General features: G+C 39.0%; 1 protein-coding gene across 11 annotated transcripts in view; it reads right to left on the reverse strand.

Moving 5' to 3' along the window:
* Positions 1–203: 203 nt before the first annotated feature.
* The window catches only part of PTPN13 (protein tyrosine phosphatase non-receptor type 13), a 209,647-nt gene continuing 196,634 nt past the window's right edge, over positions 204–13,216 (reverse strand). For all 11 annotated transcript variants that reach the window (XM_070393196.1, XM_070393249.1, XM_070393188.1 and 8 more), the window contains 4 exons: positions 12,603–12,940; positions 10,857–11,072; positions 5,342–5,404; positions 204–911 (listed from right to left, as the gene is read on the reverse strand). In XM_070393196.1, the coding sequence (XP_070249297.1) occupies positions 816–911; positions 5,342–5,404; positions 10,857–11,072; positions 12,603–12,940 (713 nt within the window). In that variant the 3' untranslated portion in view covers positions 204–815. The remainder of the gene's footprint in view (positions 912–5,341; positions 5,405–10,856; positions 11,073–12,602; positions 12,941–13,216) is intronic.

Below are 13,216 nucleotides of genomic sequence, written 5' to 3' on the forward strand. Positions count from 1 at the left end.
AGATCCACCGGGTTCCTGACAGCACTCCGGGTCCCTGTGGCTGGTACCACCTGGCCCAAATGGGGGAGATGGAGATCTGGGGTCCAGAAGGCCTTGCCTTCTCAGGGGCCTGGGTATTGTTAAAAAAATAACACACTAAAAAGAAAATGACCCCCCCTCCACACACACTGAAGATGTTTAATTTGCACACACTTTTGGCTTGTTCATGTTTTAAGGTGTATTTTTATTTACAAAGTGAGATGATGCATAACAAAGAGGAGATGCAGTTACAAACATATCTGCTCACTCCATTTTTCATGAAAAAGTATATAAATATATTACAGTAAATTCTATATAGTAAACATTAGACATTGATACAGTAAACATTTGCTACTTTTCCTATGCCAACACTACTGCCATTTAAAGCTTAAATACTGGTTTTAAGTATCCCCTATAAAATCACTACTTTATTAAAATACTGGGAAAGAACTTTTCTATAAACAAGATTGGTACATTAACAATAAGACTCAATGTAGCCTTGTAAGGAGGTCCACCATAATCAAATGCTGCCTCAATGGTCCCTAAGAGCTGCTTTATCCAGTTAGTGTTAAAATTTTAAAAAATAATCATCATGGGTTAAAGCAGCTGTAAAAAATACAGCATTTCAACATTATTTACTGTTATGAAGAAAGCCTTTCTAAGGTAGAGGAGAACGAGCAACATGATATTGTGTGGACTTGCTGCCCTGTGGTCTCCGTTGTTAATGGATAACAGGAGCGTCTGCTGGGAGTTAAGGCGAGAACCGGAAAGGCACCCAGAAGGCTGCTCTTTTCGGGTCACTTCAGAGGCTGCGGCTGCTCTTTTTGTTCTTCTTCAGCTTGAAGACGTGTCAGTACATAAAGGATGACTTGGTAGCAGAAAATATATTGATCCTATGGGGGTGGGGAAAGAGAGAGAGACTTTAGATACATACTGTGAATGTTTTATAAATATAGCTTCACCACTATTTGATGTTTGAGTAATTTTGAAAATACAGAAAATATTTAATGTGAGAAGAAGGATGTAGAATTGTGCAGTGTCATAAAAATGATGAGAAACAGAAGCCAGATTGATAAAATGCGAAGGGAAGGGCCTTGTGGCGGGGGCAGGGATAGAAATGTCCCCGAGTGCTAACGGAAGCTGTCTCTGGTGGGTGGACTACTTCCATTTCTTGTGATTTGCTTTTATAATGAAAAAAAGAAAAAAGAAAAAAAAGAAAAACTTCCTACAAAATTTCTTCTAGATTTATTGAATTCATCTTGATGTTTTGAAATGTCAAGAAACTAATACCAAGGAAGCTACATAAAATACTTTTCTTTAAATCAGTGGTTCTCAACCTTCCTAATGCCACAACCCTTTAATACAGTTCCTCATGTTGTGGTGACCCCCAATTTCATTGTTACAAATTGAAAATAATTAAAGCATAGTGATTAATCACAAAAACAATATGTAATTATATATGTGTTTCCTGATGGTCTTAGGCGACCCCTGTGAAAGTGTCGTTTGACCCCCAAAAGGGTCTCGACCCACAGGTGGAGAACCGCTGCTTTAAATATTTGGAACAGAAGAATATGGAAATCAATGTTTTCTGAATATTAACATTTTTGGTGAAATTATTCTCTATTGAGCTGATGGTGCGGGGGTTTGAGTTTTCTTATTTGACAAGGAATTAATGTGTCTGAAAATAAGCTGAACAATTCACAATATACTAAATGGAAAGTATACTATCTAATAATAGACAAACATGGCAATTGACCGTACCTTTGCTACACTTCCCATTGGCTAATCAGGGCGATATGCAAATTAACGGCCAACAAAGATGGCGGTTAACTGCCAACAAAGATGGCGGTTAATTTGCATACATAGGCGCAATGCTGGGAGGCGAAAGGCGAAGGACGGAAGAAGCTGCCTGCTGCTGACGGTGATCGGAAACCCAGGCGGCAGGCAAGAGCCACCTTTGCTTTGCCCCCCGGCCCGTGATCGGAGAACAGGGGCCGCCTTTGCCTGCACCCTGGCTGGTGATCGGAGAAGCCAGGCGGGGCAGGGAAGAGGCAGCCGCTAGCAGCCGCCTCTTCCCTGCCCCCCCACCCCCACCCTGGCCAGTGTTCGGAGAAGTACCTGTATTTCTTTTTCAAAGTACCTGTTTTTTAATAATTTCTTGACATGGTAAAAGAATTTTACATTATGATCCAAGGGTGGTGGGGAGAGGAGAAGGAGCAGCAGAAAAATCCAACAAACAAAAAGGGAAACAGAAATGCATGGTGGAAGGGATTTGAAGGGTGGGTAGGGGCATTGCCCAACTAAAATGCAATTCGTTTGTTACTGAGTACTATTCATGGGAAGACAGCATCCTGACTCCTTCTCTATACAGCATATTGGGAGTAAAAATGATGCATCCAGGTGGAAATATGATTAGGGGTTGGAAGACAGACAGGGAAAGAAGAAGTCAGAAATAGACACTGAGAGAGTCACTGGCTGGCTGGCTGCAAATACTGACTCTCCAATAGTGATAGAATAAAAAAATGGGGGATATCTCTGGAAGATTCAAGAGATAGGGGGCAACTCTTCTATGGTTTTGACTTGCCCAGCAGATTTCCACATACACATGTGTACACACCTATGTTTGCATGCACACACATATACACATAACTGACTGCTCTCCCTTGAAGCACAGAAGAAGAAGCCACCAGAAGAAGAAGCCGCCCACCTTTGGTCCAGGTGCCAGGACCTGCGGCTGGCTGCAGCCCAGGAGACGGACAAGCCACCTGCCCGAGGTCCCAGGCTGCAGCCATCCAGAGAAGCTGCCAGCCCTGTGGTCCAGGGCGCCAGCACCTGTGGCCAGGGAAATAGGTTCCCTCTTCTCCTACTCCAGTCATTACTTCAATATTCCCCTTATGAATTTCTCTCCTGTGCTGCAACCCAACTCCACTTTTCATCGGAAGGATACGGAACAGAGAGAGCAGTGTTAAAAGCTTACATTTTTAAGCCGGTAAGGTTGGTACTTAAACATATAAATGGAAAACTAGAGTCCTCCTTAAGGTAACAAAGGCTACAAAGGACAGGGACAGCGCATGACCTATTATATCCAGCAATCCATATGGGGACTGAAAACTTTGCAATGATGACAATTAGTGAAGATATGAATCAACTAAAATAGTTGACAGGGACAATTCTTCCATCTTTGAAAATATCTACATCAAATCTGTTTAAATAGATTTTCATCTGCATAATATAACACATTCTGACAAGACCACCACCACCACCAATGCGGTCAGTGTTGTGCCAATAAGTGTTTAATAACTGAGGGACACGCCCCACACCCCAGTGCACAAATGTGCACTGGGCTACTAGTAAAACAATAAACATAGTGGAGGCACAGTGAAAACTGTTGTGTGTGTGTGAGTATGTACACCTGTGACTGAAGAATATAAGAGTGTTGCTAAAAACATTAACAACTCTGAAGGGTAGAAATAAAGGTAAACCTTTTATTTACTTTTTGCTCATCTGTCTTTTAACTTGCCTACATTTTCCACACATTCATCCTTAATCTTCTCTCACACACCAAACAATCCATTAGCAAACCCACTTCTCTTTTTTAAAAAAAAACATTTTTTTATTGATTTTTAGAGAGAGAGGAAGAGGGGGGGAGAGAGAGAATCATTGATTGAATGCCTTCTGTATGCCCCCTACCAGGGATCAAACCTGCAACTTGGGTATGTGCCCTGACTGGGAATTGAACTGGCAACCTTTTGGTGCATGAGATGAAGCCCAACAAACTGATCCACACCGGCCAGAGCAGCAAACCCACTTCTCTTCTCCTTATATCCACACCCACTATTCTAGTCAGCGCCAACACTGCTTGCCACCTACCTGACCTTCCTGCTTCTAACCTTGCATCCTCCTCCCCAAATTGGGTCTTGTTTTAACACAGCAGCCAGAGTGATCCTTTAAAATGTGAGTTAGATCATGTCACTCCGTACTGACAACCCTACCATGGCTCCATTTCACTCACAGCAAAACCTAAGGCCTGGCTCTGTCATCTCCCCTCTCGCCCGCCACTCCTCCCTCCACCTCAGCCACTGGCTGAGACCGTCCTTAAACACACAAGACCCACTCCCACCTCGGACTTCCATGCAGGTGGTTGTCTGCCGGAAACATGACCCCCCTCCTTCACCTTCTCCAAATCTTTGCTCGAGTATTATTTTTGGTGGTGCCACCTATTTAAAATAGCACCTCAACATGCCACCACTCTTTACCCCACTCTACCCGTTTTCCCTCTAAAGCACCTATCACTTCAAAATTTACTTATTTAATGTGTCTACATCTGCCTTCCTCATCACCCTCCCACTAACAGTGGTTCTCAACCTTCCTAATGCCACAACCCTTTAATACAGTTCCTCATGTTGTGGTGACTCCCAACCATAAAATTATTTTCGTTGCTACTTCATAACTGTAATATTGCTACTGTTATGAATTGTAATGTAAATATCTGATATGCAGGATGTATTTTCAGGGGTCGCAACCCACAGGTTGAGAACCGCTGCTAGAAGGTCTCTGTTATTCCAGCAGGATCTTCGTTTTATTCACTGATGTGCTCCAGGCACCTAGAGGAGTGTGGGTACACAGGAGGCACAAATCGACATCTGCCGAACCAGTGAACTTCCTGGGTCTAAAGACCTGCTTATACAGGTCAATACCTAAAAACTGTGACTGTGAAGGAGCTTAATATTTACCTTTAATTTGAATTAAAAGGTATATAAAAGAAAAGTAGGCAAATTCTAATTTTAAAGATAGTAAACTTCTATATACTTAAAGAGGTAGAGAGATGTGAATTCACAGATATATGAAAATAGCTTCCACATCCCTCCCCACAATGCAAACAAAAAGGAGAGTGGAGCTACTCAGAGCAGACACTCTAAGCCAGCGGTTCTCAACCTGATTTCAGAGAGGAAGGGAGAGGGAGATAGAAACATCAATGATGAGAGAGAATCATTGATCAGCTGCCTCCTGCACGCTCCTCACTGGGGGATCAAACCCACAACTCAGGCATGGGCCCTGACCGGAATCCAACCATGACCTCCTGGTTCATAGGTCAATGCTCAACCACAGACCGATGCTGGCTGGGCTTCTTTTTCTTTTTCTTTTTTCCCCTGAATTAGTCCTCATGCTTTATTTATTTATTTATTTTTTTGAGTCCCTCATTACATAAATCTTTGAATTTATACAATAATGTGGCAACCCTCAAAAGAAAAATGATTTAACTAGAACTTTTAAAATATCAGAATCTTCATGAAAATCCTTACTAGAAGACATCAAGACTCACCTCTGTCTGAACCATCCCATGTCTTTGTAGTCTCATACAGCGCACTAAATCAGAGATGTCAAACTGCCCAAAACAAACAAAGTAGAGTCTATGTTAGGTAAAAAGCATAGCCCAATTTGAACACCAAAGATTAACAGAGTCAAGTGGCTTATACATATTTCTGTACCCCATTCTCTTTCTCCTTCTAGCAGTCCAAACTATTATGGACAAAATAACTTGGTGAACTGACTTTGCCATTATTTCATAATTTTAAGAATTAAGGAAGGTTATTGTATTTGAAAATCCATAAAATAAATTCTTGTCCCTCTAAAATCTGCCTAATTTCTAATAAAAGAAAGAAAGAAAAGGAAAACTAAATTTCCTATGTTATCCTTTTCACAATAAAATTCCTGATCTTTTCATTTCCCTGATATTTAAATTTGAAGCAAGGGGGAAGTAGACTATTTTGTTTTGTCCCACTTAAATTATTAGGGTAGATATAATGGAGTGTGAAGTGCAAGATAGAACTGCTTTTACCTAAAAAAAATTTTAAAGACAAATAGTATAATTACATATTATGTATTGTTCAATATTCTAACATTTTAAGTGATGTTTACACTTATCTAGATATTAAGTAATATTACACTCATTAACTTTATTTCTTTCATAATAATTTTTAAATTGGGAGTAACTGTTTAGAGATAGACTATTTAACATTAATTTGTTCAACAAAATATACATTTCCCACCAATAGGTAATAATAATAACAACAAAAGAGTATAAGAATCTTCACTTCAAAATACACTTTCTTTTGTGCTTTAATATTTCTACCCCTAAAAGCATGATAACAATATTGACTTTATTTTATATAAGCCTAAAGAACATAAAGAGTGAAATCCATAAGGGGCTTTTGAGCAGATGGCTAAAAAAACAACAACAGTAAAACAAATATAAAGTTGAAGTATTATTTCTTTTTCATTATGGTCCATGCAGTTTTGAACATTTATAAAAAACAATTCTGCACAGTAAGAAAATTAAGGCATTCATATAAACTGATAAAAAGAAAAATCCAAGATTCTAACACATTAAAAAGTTAGATTCCAGAGAATTATATGGAACTTAATGAGAACTACACCAGCATGAAAAAAGAGGTAGAAACCATGAATAAGAATCAAGCAGAAAGGAAGAATGACATAGCTGCAATAAAGAATATCCTAGCCAATTTGGCTCAGAGGTTAGAGCATTGGCCCGCAGACTGAAGGGTCTCGGGTTCAATTCAAGTCAAGGATACATAACTCAGTTGCAGGCTCGATTCTGTCCTGGTTGGGATGTGTGCAGAAGCAACCAATCGATGTGTCTCTCTCACATTGATGTTTCTCTCTCTCTCTCTCCCCCTCTTTTCCACTCTCTCTAAAAATCAATAGAAAAAATATCCTCCAGGGTATCCTTTAAAAAAATAAAAATACCCTAGAAGGAATCATAGTAGACTACAGGAAGCAGAGGACCAAATCAGTAAATTTAGAAGATAGAATGGGTAGAAAACACCCATTCAGAGCTACAATGAAAAAAAGAAATTAAAAAGCAGGAGGAGAGTTTAAGGGAGCTTTGACACAACATGAAACATAACAACATGTGCATCACAGGAGTACCAGAAGGAGAAGAACCTTAGCAAGGAATAGAGAACCTGTTTGAAGAACTAATGACAAAATATCCCTAACCTGGCTAAGGAAAAAGCCACTCAGGTTCAGGAAACACAGAGTCCCAATCAAGATGAACCCCAAAAGACCCACACCTAGACACACCATAATTAAAATGGCAAACGTTAAGGACAAAGAAATAATCTTAAAGGCTGCAAGGGAGAGACATAAAGTTACCTACAAGGGAGCTCCCATTAGACTGTCAGCTGATTTATCGGTAGAAACACTTCACACCAGAAGGGACTAGAATGAAGTATACAAAGTAATGAAAAGCAAGGGACTGAATCCAAGACTACTCTATCCAATGAGGCTATCATTCAAAATTGAAGGTGAAATAAATAGCTTCGCAGACAAAAAAACCTAAAAGAGTTTATCACCACTAAATAGCACTGCAAGAAATGCTAAAGGGACTGTTGTAAGATGAAGAAGAAGTAAAGAGAAAGAGAGGAACATAGGCATAAATAATAAAAATGGCAACAAATAAATACCTATCAATAATAACCTTAAATGTAAATGGATTAAATGCTCCAATCAAAAGACATAGGGTAGCTGGATAAGAAAACATGATAAGAAGACATGACTCACCTCAGAACAAAAGACTCACACAGGATGAAAGTGAAGGGAGGGAAAAAATTTTCCATGTAAACGGAAATGAAAAAAATGTCTTGGGTAGCAATAATCATTTCTGACAAAATACACTTAAAAGTGAAGGCCATAACAAGAGACAATGAAGGCCACTTCATAATAATAAACAGATTAATACAACAAGAGGCTATAACCCTGTAAACATGTATGCACCCAATATAGGAGCACCCATATATATATATAAGAAAACTTCTGGAGGATTTTAAGAGAGAGATAAATAGCAGTGCACTCATAGTAGGGGACTTATTAATACCCTACTGACATCAATGGATAGATCTAGACAAAATAAGAAAACAGAGACCCTAAATAACACACTAGATCAAATACATTTAATTGACATTTGCAGAACATTTCACCCCAAAGTTGCAGAATATACATTCTTCTCAAGTGCACATGGGACATTCTCAAAGACAGACCACATGTAAGGACACCAACTAAGTCTCTACAAATTGAAGAAGATTGAAATCATATCAAGCATCTTCTCGGATCACAAGGGCATGAAACTAGAATTCAATTACTGGTGCAGCCACTGTGGAAAAAAAGTGTGAAGGTTCCTCAAAAAATTAAAAATGAAACTGCCATTTGACCCAGTGATCCCACTTCTAGGAATATATCTGAAGAAGCCTGAAACACCAATCAGAAAAGATATATGCACCCCTATGTTTATAGCAGTGTTATTTACAATAGCTAAGATCTGGTAACAGTCAAGTGCCCATCAGTTGATGAATGAATAAAAAATCTGTGGTTCATCAAAAAACTATTAGACTTAATAAATGAATTTGGCAATGTAGCAGGATACAAAATTAACGCCAAGAAATCTGAGGCATTTCTATACACCAATAGTGAACTTATAGAAAGAGAGACTAAAAAAGCAATCCCATTTACCATCACACCAAAAAAATTAAGATACCTAGGAGTAAACTTAACTAAAGAGGTAAAAGACCTCTTTTACTCAGAAAACTACAGGACGTTGAAAAAAGAGATAGAGGAAGACATAAACAGATGGAAGAACATACCATGTTCATAGATTGGTAGAATCAACATTATTAAAATGTCCATACTACCCAAAGCAATCTATAAATTCAATGCACTTCCCATTAAAATACCAACGGCATATTTCACAGACCTAGCACGAACTCTCCAAAAATTCATCTGGAATAAAAAAAGACCCCTAATAGCTTCAGTGATCCTGAGAAAGAAGAACAAAGCAGATGGGATCTCAATACCAGATATCAAGCTGTATTACAAAGCCACTGTTCTCAAAACTGCCTGGTACTGGCATAAGAACAGACATATAGATCAATGGAATAGAGAACCCAGAAATTGACCCGAACCAATATGCTCAATTAATATTTGACAAAGGAGGCAAGAACATACAATGGAGTCAAGACAGTTTCTTCAATAAATGGTGTTGGGAAAATTGGACAGATACATGCAAAAAAATGAAACCAGACCACCAACTTACACCATACACAAAAAAAACTCAAAATGGATAAAAGACTTAAATGTAAGACGAAAAACCATAAAAATACTAGAGGAATCCAAAGGCAACAAAATCTCAGACATATGCCAAAGCAATTTCTTCACGGTTACAGCTCCTAGGGCATTGGAAACTAAAGAGAAAATAAACAAATGGGACTACATCAAAATAAAAAGCTTCTGCACAGCAAAAGAAACCATCAACAAAACAACGAGAAAACCCACTGCGTGGGAAAACATATTTGCCAACGTCATATCTGATAAGGGCCTAATCTCCAAAATTTATAGGGAACTCATACAACCTAACAAAAGGAAGATAAACAATCCAATCAAAAAATGGGCAAAGGACCTAAATAGACACCTTTCAAAAGAGGACATTCAGAAAGCCAAGAGACATATGAAAAGATGCTCAAAGTCACTAATCATCCAAGAGATGCAAATCAAAACAACAATGAGGTACCATCTCACACCTGTCAGAATGGCTATCATCAACAAATCAACAAACGACAAGTGCTGGAGAGGATGTGGAGAAAAAGGAACACTCGTGCTCTGCTGGTGGGAATGCAGACTGGCGCAGCCACTGTGGAAGACAGTATGGAGTTTCCTCAAAAAGTTAAAAATGGAACTCCCATTTGACCCAGTAATCCCACTCCTAGGAATATATCCCAAGAAACCAGAAACACCAATCAGAAAGGATATATGCATCCCTATGTTCATAGCAGCACAATTTACCATAGCTAAGATTTGGAAACAGCCTAAGTGCCCATCAGCAGATGAATGGATTAGAAAACCGTGGTACATCTACACAATGGAATACTACGCTGCTGTAAAAAAGAAGGAATTCTTACCATTTGCAACAGCATGGATGGAACTGGAGAGCATTATGCTAAGTGAAATAAGCCATCAATGAAAGAAAAATACCACATGATCTCACTCATTTATGGATAATAAAGACCATTATAAACTGAGGAACAAAAATAGATACAGAGGCAGAGCAGCATCAAACAGACTGTCAAACTACAGCAGGAAGGCCGGGGAGGGTGGGGAAGGGGGTAAGAGAGCAACTGAAGGACTTGTGTGCATGCATATAAGCATAACCAATGGACATAAGACACTGGGGGTAGGGGAGGCTGGGGGAAGGTGAAGTGGGGAAAAAAAGGAGACATATGTAATACTCTTTGTAATACTTTAAGCAATAAAACAAAATTTAAATAAAAGAAGAAAAAAGAAAAAAAGTCTGTGGTACATTTACACCATGGAATACTATGTAGCTGTAAAAAAGAAGGATCTCTTACCCTTTGAGACAGCATGGAAGAACCTGGAGAGTATCATGCTAAGTGAAATAAGCCAGTCAGAGAAAGACAAGTATCACATGATCTCATTCATATGTGGAATCTAATGAACAAAATAAACTGATGGACAAAATAGATCCAGAGACATTGAAGCATGGAACAGACTGACATATGCCAGAGGGAGGGGTGGGGGATGGAAAGAGATTAACCAATGAACTTATATGCTATATATGCATAGCCACGGACAGATAATAGTTAGCGGAAGGGCCTGGGGAGGGAAAGGGAGCAGGGTGGAGAGGGTCAATGGCGGGGGAGAGGGGATATCTGTAATACTTTCAATAATAAAGATAAATAAAAAAATAAAAAGTTAGATTCCACCGTTATTTCTGGTTGAATGCTCACTCAGCCTATCCTTGTCCTTACCTCAAGATCTTGACTGATTAAGCCTAGCACCACATCTATGCATATCAGAGTCCCTGAACGTCCGATGCCAGCGCTGCAGTGGGTGATGATTGGGCCTGATCTGTGAACGTGTCTCATATAAGAGATGAAAGTGAGCAAGTCGTCTGGCTGAGAAGGTGTATCGTGGTCCGGCCAGGCAGTGAAATTCAGATGGGAAATATGTCGCACCTCTCGTGTCTGAAATTACAATACAATAGGAATATAAAGGCATGCTATATTGTTCACATGTAGTTACTTCTTAATATTATTTTATCCTTTCAAAATTAGCTTTTCCATCAGATGAAATCAAACGAAAATGAGAGACAAAAAAAACTCCATCAAACACATGGAGGGCCTTTATCAAGGAGGACGCTAGATCCACATTTTAAATATTGGTAAAAACTGCTTTTTGGAAGTCCTAAATGAAAATATGTTTTGATAACAACCTTTTTTTTTTTTTTCAATGGCCCCATTTCAAACTCACCCCGGATAAAAGCCAGTCATTGCACTGGCTTAAAAACCCTATGTAATTTGGCCCAGCTACCTCTCAGACCTAACCGTTTCCTCCTGGCCACCTTGCTCCAGCCACCGGGATCTCTCTGTGGTTCTTTAAAAACACTAGGCACAATTCAGTCTCAGGGCCTTTGCACTCCCTCTTCCTGAATGAAATGCCCCCCACCATGTCCACGTGGCTCATTCAACACCTGCGTGGTTTTTTCCACAGCACCAGTATTCTCTCATTAGAGGGTAAGCTCCATGAAGTCACAGTTTCTTTTTTGTCTGTGCTAATTGCTGAATCCCTTAATTCCATAACAGGGCCTGAAATCTATAAACATGTGTTGATTAAATAAATATTTAATTTTTTAAATTTAATTTAATTAAATAAATATTTAATTAAATATTTAAGAAATAGTGAACAATGGTGCTTGCATAGGTAATGTAAGCTGGTGTAAATGAATAAGGAGATATAAACTTTAATTCTTTGTAAAATCAAAAATAAAAAATCACAAAGGAAATTCTCAGGCTACATTTACAGGCTGCCAGCAGAACTGAGTGAATATGCTCATATGCTTTGTTTCTGTGAAAGTAAAACTACTTTCTTTAAGAGCGCTAAAACGCCAATTGGAAACACATTACTCACTCGTAACTAGTATTCCTGGGGGGAGGAGTGAAATAAAGTGTGGAAGTGAAGAAACAGTAGCTTTACTTAAGGTCTACCCAATTGTCTAATTCAAGCTAAATTTATTCAGTGGTTAGGTGGCCACAGTAGGAATTACTGGAATGACAAACATTCATGCTACAATTGTCAATGTACTACCCAAGACGCCTTTATGGAGGAATATCTGCTACTTAAAGATTTTTAAAAAACAGTTTTATTGAGTCAACTTAAAGGTTTGACTTTTTTAAAATGAGTCTCCAGTGCACAGCCTCTGAGCCATTCTGTGCGATCACTAAGCAAAGATGGATGATCACATTAAAAGCCCAGTATTCTCATTTTCATTTTAATACAGTATGTACTGGAGGAAACTGGCAGAATTCAAGAAGAGGGTCACATTTAAACTTCTATCAGATAAAAAATAATAGGTGGCATTAGTTCCATTGAAATGGGAACCAAGAAATCACTGGCTTTTTTTTGAGAAATACATTGATACGATCATGGAAAGGGTCCAGGCCTGCATTCCAACTAGGAGACAAGCCTTAGCAAATGGAAAGACTTATTTTCCTCACCTGAATATCTTCTAGGGTCATTGCTCTTACTACAAAGCCCTTCAGCGGCTGCATTTTCACCAGCGCCAGCCGAAGCCTGTTGCTGACCATTGTCGTTTTGCCGAGGATGTTAGGCCAGTAGCGCTGGCATTTGACTTTTTCCCCTTCTACCTCTTGGGTCATCATGGCTATCACTGTGGACTTCTGTTCCCAAATCATCTGCCAGAAATCGCCAACAGTTGTAGGGAGAGGTCCTTGGCAGGCAATGTAAATGAACTCTTCCTTCCCCACTGGTATCTTAATGAAGCTGGCGTTGATATATCCACCTTCATCTCCGAGAGGCACTCTTGTAGCATCATCTGTGAATTTACCACCATAAAACAGAGCCATCTATCTCATGCATTTTTAAACAAGAGCTTTATAAACAGGGTGAGTGAAAGATGATGACAAATTCCTCATAACCATAGACGAAATCACAAACATCTCAATAAAGGTATATTTTCAAATTGTAGGATCAATCATTTTATATTTACTCAAACATTTATGCTACAATTGTCCATGTATGCTACAAGTTGCTATCTTAATGTGCAACATGATATTATTTACATAGATCTGGCTGAAGATATTGAAATTAA

The sequence above is a fragment of the Myotis yumanensis genome, unplaced genomic scaffold, assembly GCF_028538775.1.
Source record: "Myotis yumanensis isolate MYYU_CA2020_CCGP unplaced genomic scaffold, mMyoYum1.0.hap1 SCAF_1, whole genome shotgun sequence".
Classification (NCBI taxonomy): Eukaryota; Metazoa; Chordata; class Mammalia; order Chiroptera; family Vespertilionidae; genus Myotis; species Myotis yumanensis.